This window comes from Macaca thibetana, chromosome 7 (genome assembly GCF_024542745.1).
Source record: "Macaca thibetana thibetana isolate TM-01 chromosome 7, ASM2454274v1, whole genome shotgun sequence".
Taxonomy (NCBI): domain Eukaryota; kingdom Metazoa; phylum Chordata; class Mammalia; order Primates; family Cercopithecidae; genus Macaca; species Macaca thibetana.
Window position 1 is genome coordinate 49,523,126 of NC_065584.1, and position 22,086 is coordinate 49,545,211.

A 22,086-nucleotide genomic window follows, 5' to 3' on the forward strand; every position below is an offset into this window, starting at 1 on the left:
AAAATAAACAAGACAGGGATCCTCAAAGTCTCCTGGGGGAAACAAGCAAGTTAACAGGCAAATGAGAATGTGTCATATGTGCTATAATAAATTACTGCTGAGGGCTTAACAGAGAGGAGCAATTTATTCTGCTTAGGGAAGATGAGGAAGGTTTCACCATTAAGGTGACATTCCAGCTGAGTCATGCAGAGGGATCAAAAACCCAACTAGGCAAAGAAAAACATCCCAGGGAAAGAAAAAGAATACATGAAAGCACAGGGTTGTGCTAGGACTCACAGTGCCTCGACAACTGTAAGAAATTTACTGAAGATTTAATAAAGAACAAAGGATAAAGTTTAGTGATCTAAGGGTAAGAGGTAGAACAAACTCAGATTTTGAAGAAACATTTATATCCAATAGATAATTTGGATTTTAACTTGTAGGAGCTTACAAAAATTCTCAAGCAGAACAGCAATGTAGTTATATTTATTTTGTGAAAAACTGGCAGGGCATGGTGGTTCAGGCCGTAATCCTAGCATTTTGTGGGGCGGGGGCTGGTGGATTGAGCTCAGGAGTTTGAGACCAGCCTGGACGACATGGTGAAACCCCATTTCTACAAAATGTACCCCCCAAAAATTAGCTGGGAGTGGTGACTCGCGCCTGTAGTCCCAGCTACTCAGGAGGCTGAGATTGAAGAATGGCTTGAGCCCAGGAGGTGGAGACTGCAGTGAGCCAAGATCATGCCACTGCCCTCCAGTCTGGGCAACAGAGTGAGATCCTGTCGCAAAAGCATAAAAATATTTTGTGGATGATTGTATATTTAGAAAACCCCATTGTCTCAGCCCAAAATCTCCTTAAGCTCATAAGCAACTTCAGCAAAGTCTCAGGATACAAAATTAATGTGCAAAAATCACAAGCATTCTTATACACCAGTAACAGACAAACACAGAGCCAAATCATGAATGAACTTCCCTTCACAATTGCTTCAAAGAGAATAGAATACCTAGGAATCCAAGGGATGTAAAGGACCTCTTCAAGGAGAACTACAAACCACTGCTCACTGAAATAAAAGAGGACACAAACAAATGGAAGAACATACCATGCTCATGGATAGGAAGAATCAATATCGTGAAAATGGCCATAATGCCCAAGGTTATTTATAGATTCAATGCCATCCCCATCAAGCTACCAATGAGTTGCTTCACAGAATTGGAAAAAACTGCTTTAAAGTTCATATGGAACCAAAAAAGACCCCGTATTGCCAAGACAATCCTAAGTCAAAAGAACAAAGCTGGAGGCATCACGCTACCTGACTTCAAACTATACTACAAGGCTACAGTAACCAAAACAGCATGGTACTGGTACCAAAACAGAGATATAGACCAATGGAACAGAACAGAGTCCTCAGAAATAATACCACACATCTACAGCCATCTGATCTTTGACAAACCTGAGAGAAACAAGAAATGGGGAAAGGATTCCCTATTTAATAAGTGGTGCTGGGAAAATTGGCTAGCCATAAGTAGAAAGCTGAAACTGGATCCTTTCCTTACTCCTTATACGAAAATTAATTCAAGATGGATTAGAGACTTAAATGTTAGACCTAATACCATAAAAACCCTAGAAGAAAACCTAGGTAGTACCATTCAGGACATAGGCATGGGCAAAGACTTCATGTCTAAAACACCAAAAGCAACGGCGGCAAAAGCCAAAATTGACAAATGGGATCTCATTAAACTAAAGAGCTTCTGCACAGCAAAAGAAACTACCATCAGAGTGAACAGGCAACCTACAGAATGGGAGAAAATTTTTGCAATCTACTCATCTGACAAAGGGCTAATATCCAGAACCTACAAAGAACTCAAACAAATTTACAAGAAAAAAACAAACAACCCCATCAAAAAGTGGGCAAAGGATATGAACAGACATTTCTCAAAAGAAGACATTCATACAGCCAACAGACACAAAAAAAATGCTCATCATCACTGGCCATCAGAGAAATGCAAATCAAAACCACAATGAGATACCACCTCACACCAGTTAGAATGGCAATCATTAAAAAGTCAGGAAACAACAGGTGCTGGAGAGGATGTGGAGAAATAGGAACACTTTTACACTGTTGGTGGGATTGTAAACTAGTTCAACCATTATGGAAAACAGTATGGCGATTCCTCAAGGATCTAGAACTAGATGTACCATATGACCCAGCCATCCCATTACTGGATATATACCCAAAGGATTATATAAATCATGCTGCTATAAAGACACATGGACACGTATGTTTATTGCAGCACTATTCACAATAGCAAAGACTTGGAATCAACCCAAATGTCCATCAGTGGCAGACTGGATTAAGAAAATGTGGCACATATACACCATGGAATACTATGCAGCCATAAAAAATGATGAGTTTGTGTCCTTTGTAGGGACATGGATGCAGCTGGAAACCATCATTCTTAGCAAACTATCACAAGAACAGAAAACCAAACACCGCATGTTCTCACTTATAGGTGGGAACTGAACAATGAGATCACTTGGACTTGGGAAGGGGAACATCACACACCGGGGCCTATCATGGGGAGGGGGGAGGGGGGAGGGATTGCATTGGGAGTTATACCTGATGTAAATGACGAGTTGATGGGTGCTGACGAGTTGATGGGTGCAGCACACCAACATGGCACAAGTATACATATGTAACAAACCTGCACGTTATGCTCATGTACCCTGGAACTTAAAAAAAAAAAAAAAAAAAAATTGTGTGGAAAGTTATTCCTGGCAACAGTGTGAAATAGACTGAATCCATCCAGAGAGTAGGCTTCTGTAATAATCTAAGCAAGAAATGAGGGCCTAGATTAAAACAATGTCTTTGCTCTCAGGTGTTCAATGGTGTGGAAGGTCAAAAAAAAAGAAAAATGAGATCTGAGATTTCTGAAGAACTGAAAGGCTATAATAACTTAAAGTTTTGTAAAATGGGAGACAAGGAAGATGTTATTATCTTTATCTAATAATTGAAATGAATTTGAGGAAAGACATAATGTGTTCACTTTTGGAAATCTTAAGTTTGAAGTGCCTAGAGACATACACAGTCTCTAATAATCAGTTGGAAATATGAATATCAAGTTCAGAAGAAGGATCAGGCCCAGTGACACATTTGAGAATCAACAGCATGCAGATGTAGAAGTTGTGGGAGTAGGTAAGATCACATTTAAAAAGCCAGCAGAGAAAAAGAAGGAACAAACACTAGATCCCTAGTGGAATACCAGCAGAGAAAGCAAGAGCAGAGGAAGCCAGAGGAATATTTGGGGAAGTAATAGACAACTACTAAAAAAAAAGAATCCTGAAAGCCAAGGAGAAGAAAGCATTTAAGAGTACATGATGATCCACAGTGTCAAAAGTTCTGGACAGGATGACTAAAATCAAACTATTGAATTTGGTGATTAAAAGTTCAATGAGCTTATAGTTGAAGCAGTGCCATCAGAGAGGCATGGGGAGAAAAGAGAATAATCATGCAATGGAGCAAAGACTAAAATATAAGTTGAAGAAATAGAGTGTAAATCACTCCTAAACCAATTAAAATGAATTTACCCATCACTGAGGGAAGGCTCTGTTCTTTAGCAGCACTTGTGTCAACAGTACATTGTTCCAATAGTTGAGTTTCCAACTCTCTGAAATTAAAAAAAAAAATGTTACTGGAATTAAAATATTGAAACTGATATCCTTTTCTTATTTCATACTTTTAACTACATAATAAATTATTATGCTTTTTTTTTTTTTTTTTGAGACAGAGTCTCACTCTGTCACCCAGGCTGGAGTTAAGTGGCGCAATCCTGGTTCACTGCAACCTCCACCTCCTGGGTTCAAGTGATTCTCCTGCCTCAGCTTCCCGAGTAGCTGGGATTACAGGTACCCGCCACCATGCCCAGCTAATTTTTGTATTTTTAGTAGAGATAGGGTTTTGCCACGTTGGCCAGGCTGGTCTCAAACTCCTGACCTCAGGTGATCCACCTGCCTCAGCCTCCCAGAGTGCTGGGATAATACAGGCGTGAGCCACCACACCCAGCCCAATTATTATGATTTAAATAAGAATGATCTTCTTGCTAGGCACGGTGGCTCACGCCTGTAATCCCAGCACTCTGGGAGGCCGAGGCGGGTGGATCACCTGAGATCAGGAGTTTGAGAACAGCCTGGCCAACATGGTGAAACCCTATCTCTACTAAAAATACAAAAATTAGCCAGGTGTGGTGGCGCGCGCCTGTAATCCCAGCTACTTGGGAGGCTGAGGCAGGAGAATCGCTTGAACCCAGGCAGCAGAGGTTGCAGTGAGCTGAGATCACGCCTCTGCACTCCAGCCTGGGTGACACAGCGAGACTCCATCTCAATAATAGTAATAATAATAAAGGTCTTCCCCAAGACATAAGTTTACCTATGTAATAAACCTGCACATGTACCTCTAAACTTAATAAAAGTTAAAAAAAAATAAAAAATAAAAAAATATACACAATGGAGTACTATTCAGCTATAAAAAGGAATGAGATCCAGTCATCTGCAACAACACTGATGGAACTGTAGATCATTATGTTAAGTGAAATAAGCCATGCACAGAAAGACCAATATTTTATGTTCTCACTTATTTGTGGGATCTAAACAGCAAAACAATGGAACTCATGGATATAGAGAGTAGAAGGATGGCTACCAGAGGCCAGGGAGGATAGTGGAGGGATAAATGGGAGGTGAGGTTAATTAATGGGTACAAAAAAATAGAAACAATAAGACCTACTATTTGATAGCACGACAGGGTGACTATAGACAATAACTTAACTGTACATTTTAAAATCATGCAAAGAATGTAATTAGATTGTAACTCAAAGGATAAATGCTTGACGGGATGGATACCCCATTCTCCATGATGTGCTTATTTCCCATTGCATGCCTATATCAAAACATCCCATGTACCTCATAAATATATACACCTACTATGTACCCACAAAAATTAAAAATTAAAAAAACTGGTTTATTCTTTAAAAATCAATATACTTGAAGCTAATAGAGGGTGGAATAAATAAAATTCACTGTCCATTTATCATAAGCCCTCTATTGATCACTGATCAACAAACAGATTAGCAACTGTTTTTGTGACACAGGTGAAATGAATATGTTAAATTCCAAGAAACTTACTTGTGAAGAGCTTTTCCTCCTAGGGGTAGTGCTCCCCAACAATTTAGAACTGGGATTCCTTCATATATCTATAGGGTAGTCAAGGATACTACTATTTTAGGAGATAAAATGTGGTTTCCTTGATATTTTCCTCACCTTCTGCAGTATTGTTCTAAATATGCTTTAGTGACAAATTTTTATTTCTTATTTTTAACATAGTTATGGAAAAATCAAAGAGTAAGTTTTTTTTCATATTCTTCATCAAAGAAAACAGAATAAAAATACGCATATGCACATGACCACGCACAATTCATTAGCTACGGCTGGGGCATCTGATAAAAGTAGCCACTAGGCCTATGTAGCTACTTAATATGTGAAATATGGCTAGTCTGAATTGAGATGTGCTCTAAGACTAAACTACATACCAAATTTAGAAGGTTTTAATACCAAAATACCCCACTAAAATACCTCATTATAATTTTTGTATTGATGGAATACTGGAGTATTTTGAATATATTGGGTTAAATAAAATATACTATTAATTTCATGTTTTCTTGTGCCTTTTAAAATGTGGCTCTTAGAAAATTCTATTTACTTTTTTTTGAGACAGGGTCTCGCTCTGTAGCCCAGGCTGGAGTACAGTGGTGCGATCTCGGCTCAGTACAACCTCCACCTCCCAGGTTCAAGAGATTCTTGTGCCTCAGTCTTCCAAGTAGTTGGGATTACAGGCATGTGCCACCACAGCCGGCTAATTTTTGTATTTTTCGTAGAGATGGGGTTTTGACCAGTTGGCCAGGCTGGTCTCAAACTCTTGGCCTCAGGTGATCTGCCCACTTCAGCCTCCCAAGGTGCTAGTATTACATGTGTGAGCCATGGCGCCCAGCCTAGAACACTCTAAATTACATACATGGCTCACATTATATTTCTACAGGACAGAGCCGAGGGAAGTAAACAATATTTACTGTGTGTTTGCTAAGTATATTGGTAAGAGCATCAGCTTTGGAAACAGACATGGGTTTATATCCTGGCTACATGTTCATAAAAAGAGGAGTCAACTACCCATCCCAACTCTCAATATTATCATTTATATAATGAGAATACTACTTATGTTGCACGGTTAAGAATTAAACACAAAATACTTTATACTAAAAAACACTACTGCTTGATTAAATTCCTTAGAAGTTAATGATTCTTAATTTCCTTCCATGAATATTTTTTCTAATAAATATACATGTAGATCTCAAAATTGCAAGAGTCTTACATTCATGCACATCAACATCCTTTACAATAAAGCAATGTCCACTAGGACAATTCTAAGAGATGCTTATCTATACTCCGCTTAAATATTTATAATGGAAAGAAATGTACTAGTTTATATGGTCAGTAATTCCATTCTGGGATAGCCTGAATTATTAGTAAGTTCCGACCTATGGTCAATGACATAAAAACCACAGCACGTACTAAGAAAATTACTTGTGCCAAATCCTATGTATACTAAACACTTTATATATATTACGTCACTTAACTAACACAACTCTTCTATGAGATGGAAATATTATAATCCCCAATTTACGGATAAAGAAACTGAGGCCCAAAGAGATTAAGCTACCTGACCAAGTAGTAAGAAGCAACTGGAGATTTGCACTTATTGTGTATTTGATTCTAAAACCCAAGCTTGTAAACACTAAGGCACACTGCCTTCATGATAGCGAACGGAGATTTAAAAAAAAAAAAAGAAAAGAAAAGAAAAATACATTTTTCTTTTTTGTTTTTTTTTTCAGGCGGAGTCTCGCTCTGTCGCCCAGGATGGAGTGCAGTAGCAATCTCGGCTCACTGCAAGCTCCACCTCCCGGGTTCATGTCATTCTCCTGCCTCAGCCTCCGGAGTAGCTGGGACTACAGGCGCCAGTGAGCTCTTCAGCTACTGAAATCTTTCTGGATTGAATGTTCTCATTTCAGTTTCTCGAATTACCCTTTGTATGATTTTTTTCTTAAAACTTGACTATCCTAGTCAACTTGACACATCCTGATTTTTCTTTTAAAAACTGAACGTAATATTCATGAGATATACTCCTGGAGTATATCCTGGGACCAAATGATAGTAACTTCTACAAAAAGTAAATTTAAGTCTTACAATCCTGTGAACTTTTTCCACATTGAAATTCATATTTGTACATAGTAACCCAAAATAGTTCAGTACAATACATATCATTTGTAATTAGCCTAATTATTTTAGTTAAAGTAGAGTAAGAACTCCAAAGTTGGCTGGATGACAAAAAAGATATGGGTAACACCAGGCTTTCCCTATATCCACAATCTAGGACCATGGCAGAATTAATTCCAAGCGTCAGAAGAGCCATCAGATGACTTGGAGCAAGCAAGACAGATGGAACCTAGAAAATAATGAAATCAAAACAACAAAATCAGAATGAGTGTCATTATTTGAAGGTATTTGCCTTATATTCAAATATATTGAAAAAATTCACAGGAACATTATATTAACTTATATGGTGATACCTACTCCACCATCTTATGAGAGTAATTAAGAACTAGTTTGTTGATTTATATAAATTCACTCAATAACCAAAATACACTGTAATAAAAACAGCTCAACTGTTTAATTCCAAAATGACAATTAAGAGGCATTTTTCTTTATTCTTGTCCTCTTTTGGAAGGGAAAATTGAAAGGGATAAAAGAAGAGGTCTAGAGGTCGGGCGCAGAGGCTCATGCCTGTAATTTCAGCACTTTGGGAGGCTGAGGCGGGTGGATCACCTGAGGTCAGGAGTTTGAAACCAGCCTGACCAATATGGTGAAATCTCGTCTCTACTAAAAATACAAAAATGAGCTGGGTGTCATGGCATCTGCCTGTAATCTCAGCTACTAGGGAGACTGAGGCAGGAGAATTGCTTGAACCCAGGAGGCGGAGGTTGCAGTGAGCTGAGATCACACCATTGCACTTCAGCCTGGGCAATAAAGCAAGACTCTGTCTCAAAAAAAAACAAAAAAAAAAAGAGAGAGAGAGAGAGAAAGAAGAGTTCTAGAAACATAAATTTAGAGGAAGATGCTAAATTAAAAAAATAGAGAGATGCCCTTACCATTAAGATGAAAATAGAGAAAAAAATTCTTTATTGTCTTTATTTGCAAAGTTTGTAATATAAACTACATATTTTTACTTTTTCTTTTTTATTTAAATTTTTATTTTTTTCTTAGAGACAAAGTCTTGCTCCATTGCCCAGGCTGAGTGCAGTGGTGCAATCACAGCTCACTGCAGCCTCGAACTCCTGGGCTCGAGCAATCCTCCCACCTTTGTCTCCTGAGTAGCTGGGACTATAGATGCATGCCACCACGTCTGGCTAATTGAACTATAATTGGCAGTTAAAGTTAAACCAAAGAACAAAATATACAAATAGTTGGCTCTGTGCGACATTTTTTTCGGTAAGAATTTGCCAGATCTGGTCACATCCCATATACTAGATATTCAATCAAAATATGAGAGTCCATCATAATTGAATGGCAGACAAAATAATGGCTATATTTCCCTTATCTAAATAGATAAAGCAGGTATTCCAGTGATATAGAAGATAAGGATATTAACACAAACTCTATAAATACAGAGAATATTCCACTTTATTCAGATAACAGCTGACACAACTTCTTGTTTTGCTTTATGTTCTCCCTACTGCAAATGAAATTCCTGGACTCATGACATCAGTAAGTACTGGAGGCTATGCAACCTGATTCCCTGTACCTGCTTTACAAAAATACTACTTAGAAATATTAAGTGCCTTTACCTCATAAAGACATTGTGATTTTTGGTATTAGGTACGTTTTGAATTCAGTAGAATGTATGAAAATACATTTATATGTGCTTAATTTCTTATATACTTAACACATATAATCTTTCATTTTCCCTTGCTGATAAAACCTAAATTTCAAGGCAGAGATTAAAAAAAATTTGAATAATTAAGATCCTGGTCTATGAAATATACTAATCTTAAAACATATTCTTGGTCATAAAATAATCTCGACTCCTATAAAATCAAAGCTACAGGTAATACTACTAATATCATGAGGTAAGTCTCATCCCTGGCATTACCGACTTACTCAAAAGGAGACACTGAATATTCCATTTCAAAGGAATTTGAAGCCTAAAATGACAAAATTCAGAACAGTATAACTAAACAATGGAAGCTAGAAAGATCTGGAAGAAACACATCACAAAGTCCACAGCACAGAATATACCTTTTAATTCTGAAAAAAAGTCCCCAAATAGAAAAACCTATATTAAAATAAATAACAAACAGTAATAAAAAGAAATCTCCAATTATGTAAGTGTTGGATGAAATGCTAAAGCATGAAATAACCACACAAAGGAAGAAAATAAATGGCCAATTTGAAGAATCTTCTGTCATCTGGTTCCCCAACTACACTGTGTGACATATAAAATAAAAGAGACAAAATATGAGGGCTTTTATTAGTTTAAGTTTTGAGTACCTACCAACAAAAAAAAAGGGAAGAAAGATTCCCTAAAAACTAGTAAGACTTTTACTGCTTCTCTTTTTATTTCAAAAGCAATTTACTTATTTGACATAAAGACAGGTACCTCAAAATATTTGAAAAGAACACGAGTGAGTGTCTCTCTGAAGTGAGAAGGACATAATACCGACTCGATAATCACAACTCGGCGGTCTCTGGGATTCACCAATAGATGCCTGAAAAGTGACAGTTTTGGCTTTAAAAATAAGTAAAAGTTTTTATTCATTTTGGTAAGTCATACAATTTGTTAAGAAGAGTGAAACTGTACTACCTTAGCTTAAGATACTTTATCACAAAAAGACATCTTCATTTTATGACCCCAGAAAGATAACATTTCTGACCTCTTACTACGTACCGTGCAATGTACTAGGAACTTCATTAACTTATCTCAGAAACCTAAAATTATAGCCTACTATGATTACTAACTTGAGCCATTACATAGATTTTTTTTTTTTTTTTTTTTTTTTTTTTTGAGACAGGATCTGGCTCTGTTGCCCAAGTTGGAGTGAAGAGGTGCAATGTCACCTCACTGCAACCTCGGCCTCCTGGGTTCAAGCCATCCCCTGATCTCAGTCTCCCAAGTAGCTGGTACTATAGATGTGAGCCACAGCACCTGGTGATATTTTCTTTATTTTAGGTTACAGTAGTATATGCTCACAAAGCTCCAAATACTATGACATGTGAAACCTGCATAATACAAGAACCTTATATTCCTACTACCCAGAACTACCACTGATAGACGTTTATATATTTTTTTCATTCTTATGAATGTATGGGGGTATGTTTTAACAGAAATACTCATTCTATAGATGTGGTTCTTTAACTTGCTTATTTCACTTATCAATATATCCCACACACCACACACAGGAAGTAGTACCTTCCTGTTCTACTACATACAGATGCAGAACTCTTTTTTAATAGCTGCATGGTATTTCACTGAATGAATGTAGAATAATTCAATTATCAGTTCACTTCATTAATGAACATTTCATTTTTAATATTTCCTTAAGTCTGCCAGTTTTCCAGTCTTCAAATATATTTTTGAAAAGTTTGAAAATAAGCATGCAAAAATGGCAATAGAAGTCAATTTTTTTTGGGAGGGTGCCTCAGATGTAATACAACCAATTATCACTATGGCATTAGGAAAATCTATCTAATCATAAAAGTTAGAAAACAAAATGTCTCTTACCTGAAATATAGTATGTGGATGAATTCCTTTAGGTAGGAATATAATTCTTCTGTATTGATATTATACTGAACAACTCTGACAGGCTGTAAAAAATTAAAATGATTTATTAATTTATATTAATAAAATCATCTCAAATTAAGATTAAAATGTAATTATTTACTAATGAGTTTTCTGGGAATAAATTAAAAGCAATTTGTATTGAGATTACAAAAATTAAATACGCAATAATCTCTTAAATTAGGAATCCTTAAGAACTGGAATGTCTAAGATGGCAGAATGTTGTAGTCTGTGGTAATGGAAGTGTGTGTTCATAGGAAGTAAAGAGTTTTGCTCACATGCTATCACTCAGATAACATCTGAGTTATCATTTTGGCTTGACTGATAAAACTCAGCATTGAGGTCAGGTGTGGTAGCTCATGCCTGTAATCCCAGCACTTTGAGGGGCTGAGGTGGGTGAATCACTTGAGGTCAGGAGTTCGAGACCAAGTTGGCCAACATGGTGAAACACTGTCTCTACTTAAAATAAAAAAATTAGCCAGGCATGGTAGCGCATGCCTGTAGTCCCAGCTACTCCGGAGACTGAGGCAGGAGAATCACTTGAAAACCCTGGAGGAGGCTGCCGTGAGCTGAGATGGCTCCACTGCACTCCAGCCTGGGCAACAGAACCAGATTCCGTCTCAAAAAACAAACAAACAAAATTCCCAGCACTTTGGAAGGCCGAGGCGGGTGGATCACCTGAAGCTAGGAGTTCAAGACCAGCCTGGCCAACATGGTGAAACCCTGTCTCTACTAAAAATACAAAAATTAGCCAGGCATGGTGGCATGCGCCTGTAGTCCCAGCTACTCCAGAAGCTGACGTGGGAGAATCGCTTGAACCCGGGAGGTAGAGGTTGCAGGGAGGCAGAGGCTGCAGTGAGCCAAGACCGTGCCACTGCACTCAAGCCTGGGTGACAGAGTGAGACTCTGTCTAAAAAAGAAAAAAAAAAAAAAATCAGCATCGCCACACTTAATTACTTGTAAAATGTCCCCCTTTCTGCTAGACTATAAGCTCCATGCACAAGAACTATTTCTGGCTTGCTTACAGCTCCACTCCAGGTACATAGTAGGTTGTTCATAAATATGTGTGATAAAAATGACAACAAACACCATTAACACAAAAGCAGCCTACACACGTATTACCAAGTCATGAGTGCTAAGTCAATGCTAATATATAACAATGGCTTCACTTATTATGATCCTCAGAAAGCTCTAAGTACTCTGATGCATCATTGGCAGACCTCTCTTCATTTACTCTTTCAAAAGAAGGACCATCAGCCTAACTTCTTGATTTTATGTGGCTTAAAGATTCCAAACCATATACAGTCAAATATAAATAATTTTTTATTTATCTGTCTTTTTAAATGAAGATAAAAGCTTGGCCGGGTGTGGAAGCTCACGCTTGTAATCCCAGCATTTTGGGAGGTCAAGGCGGGAGGATCACCTGAGGTCAGGAGTTCGAGACCAGGCTGGCCAACATGACGAAATCCCGTCTCCACTAATAATACAAAAAAAAAATTGGCTGGCTGGGCATGGTGGCACATGCCTGTAATCCCAGCTACTTGGGAGGCTGAGACAGGAGAATTGCTTGAACCCGGGAGGAGGTGGTCTGTGAGTGAACACAGATCACGACACTGCACTCCGGCCTGGGTGATGGAGCGAGACTCCATCTCAAATAAAAAATATATATATATATGTGTGTGTGTGTGTATATATACATATATGTGTGTATATATACATACATATATATATATATATATAAAAAAGCTCAAAGCACTAAGAAAAGTGGCAACAAGAATGTACAGGGTCTAATCCAGTCAGAAATCTATCTGGTAACACAGTAATGCCAATTGTGCAGTGCAGCGGTGTGATCTCAGCTCACTGCAACATCCACCTCCCAGGTTCAAGCGATTCTCCTGCCTCAGCCTCCCAAGTAGCTGGGATTACAGGTGCCTGCCACTACACCTGGCTAATTTTTGTATTTTTAGTAGAGATGGGGTTTCACCATGTTAGCCAGGCTAGGCTCAAACTCCTGGCCTCAAGTGATCTGGCTACCTCCACCTTCCAAAGTGCGGGAATTACAGGCGTGAGCCACCATACCCGGCTTCCAACACATTTTCGAACATCAAACCACCAATATCTACCGTATTTCTGGCTCGTCCAAGGATTTGCAGAAAATTTTTAAATCGATGAAATGATTCCCTAATCAAGTATAATTAAAAAGATTTCTGGGCCAAGTGCGGTGGCTCACACCTGTAATCCCAGCACTTTGGGAGGCTGAGGCGGGCGGATCACGAAGTCGGGATATTGAGACCATCCTGGCTAACACGCTGAAACCCCATCTCTACTAAAAAATACAAAATTTTAGCCGGGCATGGCGGCGGGAGACTGTAGTCCCAGCTACTCGGGAGGCTGAGGCAGGAGAATGGTATGAACCCGGGAGGCAGAGCTTGCAGTGAACCGAGATTGCACTACTGCACTCCAGCCTGGGCAAAGAGCGAGACTCCATCTCAAAAAAAAAAAATTTCTGATGTATGTCAATGCCAAATATAAACTGCTGATATAAACTGCTGGTCTTGTCTATTCTGCTATAACTTGTGTTTGTTTTTTTGTTTGTTTTTTTGTTTTTGAGACGGAGTTTCGCTCTTGTTGCCCAGGCTAGAGTGCAATGGCCGATCTTGGTTCACCGCAACCTCCACCTCCCAGGTTCAAGCGATTCTCCTGCCTCAGCCTCCCAAGTAGCTGGGATTACAGGCATGTGCCACCACGCCCGGCTAATTTTGTATTTTTAGCAGAGACAGGGTTTCTCCATGTTGGTCAGGCTGGTCTCGAACTCCCGACCTCAGGTGATCCACCCGCCTTGGCCTCCCAAAGTGCTGGGATTACAGGCATGAGCCACTGCATCTGGTCAACATGTGTTTTTATAAAACCAAATATGCTTATATGTGATTGCTAAAAAACGAAATAATGTCAGAATAATGTTATAGTTGTATTAGTTAATATTAGACAAGCTAAAATTAGAATTATAACCTTCATCAAGAAAAAGAAAGTTATCAACTCAGTTATCACATAGGTAGATAATGCTTCCAGATCTATTTATAAAAGAAGCTTAAATAACTCCCTACACCAGCAATTCTTGCCTCAAAGTGGATCCATGACTCTATTGGGTTGCATTTTCTCCTAGTCGCTACTTAATAACAGTCCCACTGGCTCAGAGCTTGCTATCATCTGCACTGAATCAGAACCCACTGGCTAACATTTTCAATCCATGACTTCATTTTATTTTCATTTGTTTATCTTTGAGACAGGGTTCTCACTCTGCCGCCCATGGTGGAGGGCGGTGGTGCAATCTTGACTCACTACAGCCTCAACCTCCTGGGCTCAAGTGATCCTCCCACGTCAGCCTCCCGAGTAGCTGGGGACTACAGGTGCACACCACCTCCAAAATTGTATTTTATTTTATTTTATTTTTTTGAGATGGAGTCTCGCTCTGTCACCCAGGCTGGAGTGCAGTGGCACAATCTCGGCTCACTGCAAGCTCTGCCTCCCAGGTTCACACCATTCTCCTGCCTCAGCCTCCTGAGTAGCTGGGATTACAGGCACCTGCCACCACGCCTGGCTATTTTTGGGCTTTTTTTTTTTTTTTTTAGTAGAGATGGGGTTTCACCGTGTTAGCCAGGATGGTCTCCATCTCCTGACCTCGTGATTGCCCACCTCGGCCTCCCAAAGTGCTGGGATTACAGGCGTGAGCCACTATGCCCGGGCCATGATTTTATTTTTAATATTCCCTAAGATAGCCTCCAGCCACACTCACCTGCCTGCCAATCCTATTCAAATTTTGTGGAGGCATCAATTATTGTTTTTGCTAGTACTCTGATTACAAAGTTACACAGGTTTTGTATGGTCTACCTCAATCTTATTTTTCCCATAAGCCTGTTTTGTTTTGCTTTTTAAAAATGTACCATTTTGCAGAAAAAAGTTATTTTCTGGAATGCATATATAATGTTACCATGGTAACAGCTACGTCTCATTTTTTAACAAGTGAATTTTATAGCATGCAAAATCATTCCTTCTACTGGTTGTAATTTCTAATCTGCCATGAGATTAAATCTGTACTTAAATCTGTAATTTCTAGCTCTGGCAAGAAACTTTTTAAAAGTCTATTTTCAAAATTCTTTGGGTTTTGAAACTATAAATAAGGGAATACATATCTGATATGTTCTAAATAAGAATAAAATAATTCAGTGGTTATAAGACTTATAAAAGTATTTTACAGAGATTAAAATTTTTCTCTTGATATATGATTCCATTTAAATAAAATGTACACAAAACACAAATCTATAGAAACAGAAGGTACACCCTAATGGGCTGAGGACAGCAATGAGGATTTAATTGTTAATGGGTATTAGAGATTTTACTGGGGTGATGAAAATATTCTAAAAGTGGACTGTGGTGGTAGTTGTACAACATGATATACTTATGGTGTGCAAAATTAGACCTTGATAAAGTTGATTTAAAAAGAAAAACTTTTCCTTAGAAATATAGCCATAAATTATATATTTAGTACTGTTTTTGTTCGTTTGTTTGTTTGAGATGGAATTTCGCTCTTGTCCCCCAGGCTGGAGTGCAATGGTGCGATCTCGGCTCACTGCAACTTCCACCTCCCGGGTTCAAGCGATTCTCCTGCCTCAGCCTCCCGAGTAGCTGGGATTACAGGCATGTGCCACCACGCCCGGCTAATTCTGTATTTTTAGTTGAGACAGGGTTTCACCATCTTGGCCAGGCTGGTCTCAAACTCCTGACCTCAGGTGATCCACCTGCCTCGGCCTCCCAAAGTGCTGGGATTACAGGCATGAGCCACTACGCCTGGCCTTTGGTACTGTTTTAATCAATCTTACTTGAAGTCATATTTTAAAATATTTTATAGTACCGTGTTTATTTTGCTAATTTGTTTTTTTTTTAAATACCTTAGGCATCCCAGCTCTTTTTATCACACTAGGAATTATACATCTTGGACCAGTTTCTCCAGCAAATCCACACCTGCAAATAAATGGAAAATTGAAACAACTTATAGTATTCTTTTAAATATTTGTCACAGAAACCAATTTTCCCTGTATTCATTTCAAAACAATGGCCACAATAGCATTTGAAAATACCTCTGATGTATTTAAAGGGATTAAAAAAAATCACTCCACAAAATTAATAAGTTAATACTATTTATTAATGCTTGTGTATTAACAGAAAAAAATTCTATCAAATTAGTGATACTTAAAAAAACCAATGTAATATTTTAGGGCAGCATTTACTCTTTTTTTTTTTTGCGATGGAGTCTGGCTCTGTCACACAGGCTGGAGTGCAATGGCAAAGATCTAGGCTCACTGCAAGCTCCGCCTCCCGGGTTCACGCCATTCTCCTGCCTCAGCCTCCCGAGTAGCTGGGACTACAGGCACCCACCACCACGTCCGGCTAATTTTTTTTTTTGTATTTTTAGTAGAGAAGAGGTTTCACCGTGTTAGCCAGGATGGTCTCGATCTCCTGACCTCGTGATCTGCCTGCCTCGGCCTCCCAAAGTGCTGGGATTACAGGCGTGAGCCACTGTGCCTGGCCAACTTTTTTCCTAGTTGTTAATTTTAGCAGGATTTTAGGCAAGACATATCTACAACTCTGAATCTGTACTACATTATATGACTTCATTCATATAATTCATCTCTATCACTCATAATTCCATCATTCTAATATTGTTAGCTCCCATATTGGTGTATTCACTTTCAGTCTTCTTATGATTATGCATACATATTTGACATAGTTATAATCACACTTCATACATAATTAATTCATATGGTAAGCTTCTGCCCATATTAACGTAATCTTCATTGCTATCATTTTCACTTTTTTTTTTTGGGGGGGGGCAAGGTCTCGCTCTGTTGCCCAGGCTGGAGTGCAGTGGCACAAACTCAGCTCACTGCAGCCTCCGCCTCCCAGGCTCAAGCGATCCTTCCCCCTTGGCCTTCCAAAGTGCTAGGATTTCAGGCACAACACTATGGCCGGTTAAACCTTGCATTTTTTGTAGAGCTGGGTTTCCTCATGTTGCCCAGGCTGGTCTCGAACTCCTGGGCTCAAGTGATTGGCCCGCCTCAGCTTTCCAAAGTGCTGGGATTACAGTATCATTTTTAAAACTGCGTATTTCATTATTTTAAAAACGATGCTCTTGAGTATTTAGCTATTTCCAGTTTTGTTTCATGTTAGTGAAACAAAATTTTGCTAAAAACGTTGCTAAAAATGATCATCATACTAGTTTAGTCTTAACACCCTGTCTTCTTGTCCTGTCTAGTTTTTGGTACTGCTCTCCTCGTATTCCCAAATAATTATCTCCATCTCCTCCTATTCCCATCTCCATGTTTACTTGCATCAGTGCTCCTCAAACATCTCAGAATGCAAGCCATTAGACTTCAATTTCTTTTTTTTACTTCATATATTTATCTTATCATCCTCCTGCTGTATTATTCAAATATAGCTTTTTGCTTATTTCTTCCAAGTACGGCCAAAATAATTATCTTTGAATAGAAGCCTCAAATTATTTTGCTTTCAAAATAATTTTTATAAGAAAATATACATAAGGAAGGGTCTTGCATAAAACAATAAGAGAATGTCATTAACCAAGGACTATGTTTAATCCAATTCTGGAGTTCCTGAGGTCCAATTTTTAAATAGGCTCTTTTAAACACTTAGTGAATAAACAGTTATTAAATACCTACTATACGTCAGGAAGTGCCTAGAGATACAAAAAGATTTTTCAAATGTTTCATTTTCATAAACACATATATCATGTAATTGCCTGTTACTTCCCTCTCTGTTGAGCCCATCACAAAGACTCTTAATCTGGAGTCCCAGGACCACAATGACTGTCTGCCAATTCCCTGAAACTGTGTGTAAATATCTTAGGGTTTGTGCATTTGTGGTTTTCATCCAGCCATTAAAGAGAACTATGCCATCCGAAGGGTCGAGAAACTCCTCTCTAGTGTTTACACGCTGGTTTGTTTAAAACATGTCAAATCTAACCTTAGAGTTTAGGGGAGCCAACAAAAGATTTCCAGAGTGTTATCTGTAGGGTTTCACCTCTTAATGTGCCCAGTCTCCCTAATTCTTGAGGAGCGATAGCCCTGTCTTAAACATCTTTGCATTTTCAGCACCAAAATAAGCTCCGTTCAATATTTTATGATGAAATTCGTCATAGAACATTTACATTCCGTTGGCTGCCTTCCTCATCTGATGAGCCCAGGGTAAGCGGGGCCTAGGTCACGGTTGTCACCCCCTACACAGATGATTCCAAAGGGTTTGTTGGGTTTGGGGTGATGACAAGGGGCGGCGACGAGGGCAATTCAATCGAAGCTTCCTGGGCCTCTCTGGGAGTCAGACCCCGATCCTCGAATTCGCATTGCCCATGGAGGAAATAATAAGGGTTGTTATTTACAAGGGCGCTGGTTGAAGAAAAGGGAAGGCCCGGAGCTGCCCAGCAAGTCGGCGATGAGGACCCAGGCAGTGCCTGGGGCTCGGCCACCCGCCCTCCCCTCGGGTCGAACACAGCTGGCGTCACGGCCACTCACTTGGTAAAGGCCTCTCCCAGGTCGATCACGACCGCCGTCTTCTCTCCGCCGCTCCCTAGGCCCTCGTAGAGCGGCATGGTAGGAAGGAAGACTGAAAGAAGAGGGTCGCAGGTTCCGCCGCAAACAAGCTTCGGCGCTCGGGGGGCGGGGCCGGGGCTCCGGCGCTCGGGCGTCGGCGACGGCGGGGGCCACGAGCGGCGGCGGTGCGCCGGACCCGGGCTGTCCCAGGCTGTGCCTCACCCCGCGTTGGACCAAAACTCGCAGGTGCGGCCGTCTCCAGGACTAGGGGAAAAGAGGCGCTGGCAGGCGCGAATCCGAGTGCGGGTGTGCGGAGGCCGCGGCGATCAGGCGCGCCGGGCGCCCCGAGGGGGCGGAGCCAGCCTCCCGGTCATTCCCGCCCACCACGCCCCAAAGCCGCACCCACGCGCGGCTGTGAAGAGGTTCGGTCTCAGCTCACTGTGAAAAGGTCCCTGAGGACCTGGCGGTGCAGGGGTCCCCGAGAGACGACGCAAACCCGAAGCTCTGATTCACGCTCTTGGGGGCAAAAGATGCTGAGCCCCTATTCTGTGCTAGGCATTTTGCCTAATATTTAATCTTCTCAAGAAATACCAAGAATATGTGTTTTCTTATCCGTGGGAACCGACGCTCAGAGAGATTAACTTTCCCGGCGTCCCACGGCAGAGCCAGGAGCAAACCCGCAGACTTCCTAATTGCAAAGCCTATGCTACTGATGTTTTAGAGAATAAGACGTACAGACCATGCTTTAGTTAGTAGTCTTTCTGAAAGTTTTTATTTTACTCCAGAATTAAGCTAAAGTAGCATCGTGAATCTTGAATCTATCTATGGAGGAGCGGTCGGGATGGTTTAGTAGAAGGAGCATTGAAGCAAAGGCCTCTATTAGGTTGGTGCAAAAGTAATTGCTATTTTTGTCGTTACTTTTAACGTTTACATTACTGTTTACATCTTTGTCAGTTCACAGCTTTCTGTGAAAATATTTTTTTCTGCAAATATTAGCTCTAACTGTATCTATGCATAGGAGTGGAAAAGACTGTCAAAGGAGAGGCTCTACAATAAGAAAAGAGGTTCAAGGTAAATCGGTGAGGAATAGCAACATTTAGCTGATGTACTGGGTTGAACGTCCCTCCAAAATTCTTGTCCACTGGGAACCTCAGAATGTGACCCTATTTGGAAATAGATTATTGGCAGATGCAATCAAGTTAAGATGAGGTTATACTGTATTAAGATGGTCCCAACTATCCGAGCGCAGTGGCTCACACCTGTAGTCCCAGCACTAAAGCGGGAGGATACTTAAGCCCAAGAAGTCTAAGGCTGTAGTGAGTCAGGATTGTGCCGCTGCACTCCAGCCTGGGCAACAACAGAGTGAGAGCTTGTCTCTCTCAAAAAAAAAAAAAAAAAAAAAAAAAAAAAAAAAAAAAAAAAAAAGGCCCTACTCCAATGGTTGGTAACAAGAGTTAGTGGGGTAGTTGGGGATAAGCTATTTCCATAACGAAAACTAATGCCGTAACAATGCAGAAATTTGGAATGCGATATTAGTAAAATTCATGTTTAAGTCCAAATTACTGATCAGTGATCCTCCTTGAAAGCAAATTGCTGGAGTTAGGAGGATGAAGTTCGAGTTATGATGGGGAAGAAAACTGTAAGAAACGTGGGAAAAGATTAAATTTTTTGCTTAATAGGGTCAGAGTATTTGAATAGGACCCCTCACTTGGGTTCAGATTCTGTTTCTGCCACTTTCTGTCAAGTCCCTAATACCTCTGATCATCCACTTCCTTATCGGTAAACTGTTCTGCTGCTTCACAAGGTATTTGTAAGGATCAATTTGGAATTATGTTTCTGAAACTATTGAAATGATGAAGTGTTGTTATTACCCATTCTATGTTTTCCATGACAGCTCACCAGCTGTATTTGTTTCCTAGGGACTGCTGTAACAAAGTACCACAAATGGTGGTTTGAGGCAACAAAAATTTATTCTTTCACACTTCTGGAGGTGAGAAGTCAGAAATCAAGGTGTCAGCAAGAGCAAGGTCATGCCCTCTTTGAAGGCTCTTGAGGAGGATCCTTTCTTGTCTTTTTTTTTCCTTTTTTTTTTTGAGCTGGAGTCTCAGTCTGTTGCCCAGGTTCGATCTCAGCTCACTGCAGCGTCTGTCCCCCGGGTTCAAGTGATTCTCCTGCCTCAGCCTCTCGAGCAGCTGGGATTACAGGCGCCTGTCACCACACCCGGCTATTTTTATTTTTATTAATTTTTTTTTATTTTTAGTAAAGATGGGGTTTCACCATGTTGGCCAGGCTGGTCTCAAACTCATAACCTCAGGTGATCCGCCTGCCTTGGCTTCTCAAAGTGCTGGGATTACACCGCGCCCAGCCCAGCGTTTTTTTGTTTTTTTTTTTTTTTTGAGGCACAGTTTCGCTCTTGTGGCTCAGGCTGGAGTGCAATGGCGTGATCTCAGCTCACCACAACCTCAGCCTCCTGGGTTCAAGCGAGTCTCCTGCCTCAACCTCCCTAGTAGCTGGGATTGCAGGCATGTACCACCACGCCTCGGCCTCCCAAAGTGCTGGGATTATAGGTGTGAGCCACTGCACCCGGCCTTTTTTTTTTTTTTTTTTTTTTTTTTTTTTTTTTTTTTTAACAGAATCTCTCTCTGTCATCCAGGCTGGCATGCAGTGGTGCAACCTTGGCTCACTGCACTCCAGACTGGGCTCAAGCTATTCTCCTGCCTCACCTTCCCAAGTAGCTGGGACTGCAGGCGTGTGCCACCTTGCCTGGCTAGTTTTTGTATTTTTTGTAGAGAGAGGTTTCACCATGTTGCCCAGGCTGGTTTTGAACTACTGAGCTCCGGTGATCCGCCAGCCTCAGCCTCCCAAAGTGCTGGGATAACAGGCGTGAGCCACCGTGCCCGACCTTCTTTCTTGCCTTTTCCTAGCTTCTGGTGGTTGCTGGCAATCCTTGATGTTCCTTTGTTTCTAGATACACAACTCCAATCTCTGCCTCTGTCATCACTTGGCCTTCTTCCCTGTGCCTCTGCAGTTTTCACATTATGTACTCCTCCCTGTGTCTTCACATGAGTTTCCTTCTGTGTTTGTCTCTGTGTCGATTTCCCTCCTTTTTTCTTGTTTTTCTTTTTTTTTTTGTTCTGTATTCTGCTGAACAAATTTCTCTCTTCTTGTTTATTTTTATTTTATTATTATTTTTTGAGATGGAGTTTCACTCTTGTCGCCCAGGCTGGAGTGCAGTGGCACGATCTCAGCTCACTGCAACCTCCGCCACCTGGGTTCAAGCGATTCTCCTGCCTCAGCCTCCCAAGTAGATAGTGCCTGGAATTACAGGCACCTGCCACCATGCCTGGCTAATTTTTTGTATTTTTACTAGAGACGGGGTTTTGCCATGTTGGGCAGGCTGGTCTAAACTCCTGACTTCAAGTGATCCACCCGCTTCAGCCTCCCGAAGTGCTGGCATTACAGGTATGAGCCTCTGCGCCCGGCCTCCCTCTTCTAAGGATATCAGTTACTGGCTTAGGGTCCATCTTAACCCAGTATGACTTCATCTTAACTTGATTACATCTGCAAAGG

General features: G+C 40.4%; 1 protein-coding gene across 1 annotated transcript in view; it reads right to left on the reverse strand.

Annotated features, from left to right (window-relative positions):
• Positions 1 to 18,686, reverse strand: part of ACTR10 (actin related protein 10) — a 36,306-nt gene extending 17,620 nt beyond the window's left edge. The window contains exons 1-7 of the mRNA XM_050799711.1: positions 18,499 to 18,686; positions 15,862 to 15,934; positions 10,859 to 10,941; positions 9,737 to 9,845; positions 7,414 to 7,525; positions 5,155 to 5,218; positions 3,565 to 3,644 (exon numbers count right to left, since the gene is read on the reverse strand). Coding sequence (XP_050655668.1) covers positions 3,565 to 3,644; positions 5,155 to 5,218; positions 7,414 to 7,525; positions 9,737 to 9,845; positions 10,859 to 10,941; positions 15,862 to 15,934; positions 18,499 to 18,575 — 598 coding nt within the window. The 5' untranslated portion in view covers positions 18,576 to 18,686. The remainder of the gene's footprint in view (positions 1 to 3,564; positions 3,645 to 5,154; positions 5,219 to 7,413; positions 7,526 to 9,736; positions 9,846 to 10,858; positions 10,942 to 15,861; positions 15,935 to 18,498) is intronic.
• Between the last annotated feature and the right edge of the window lie 3,400 nt (positions 18,687 to 22,086).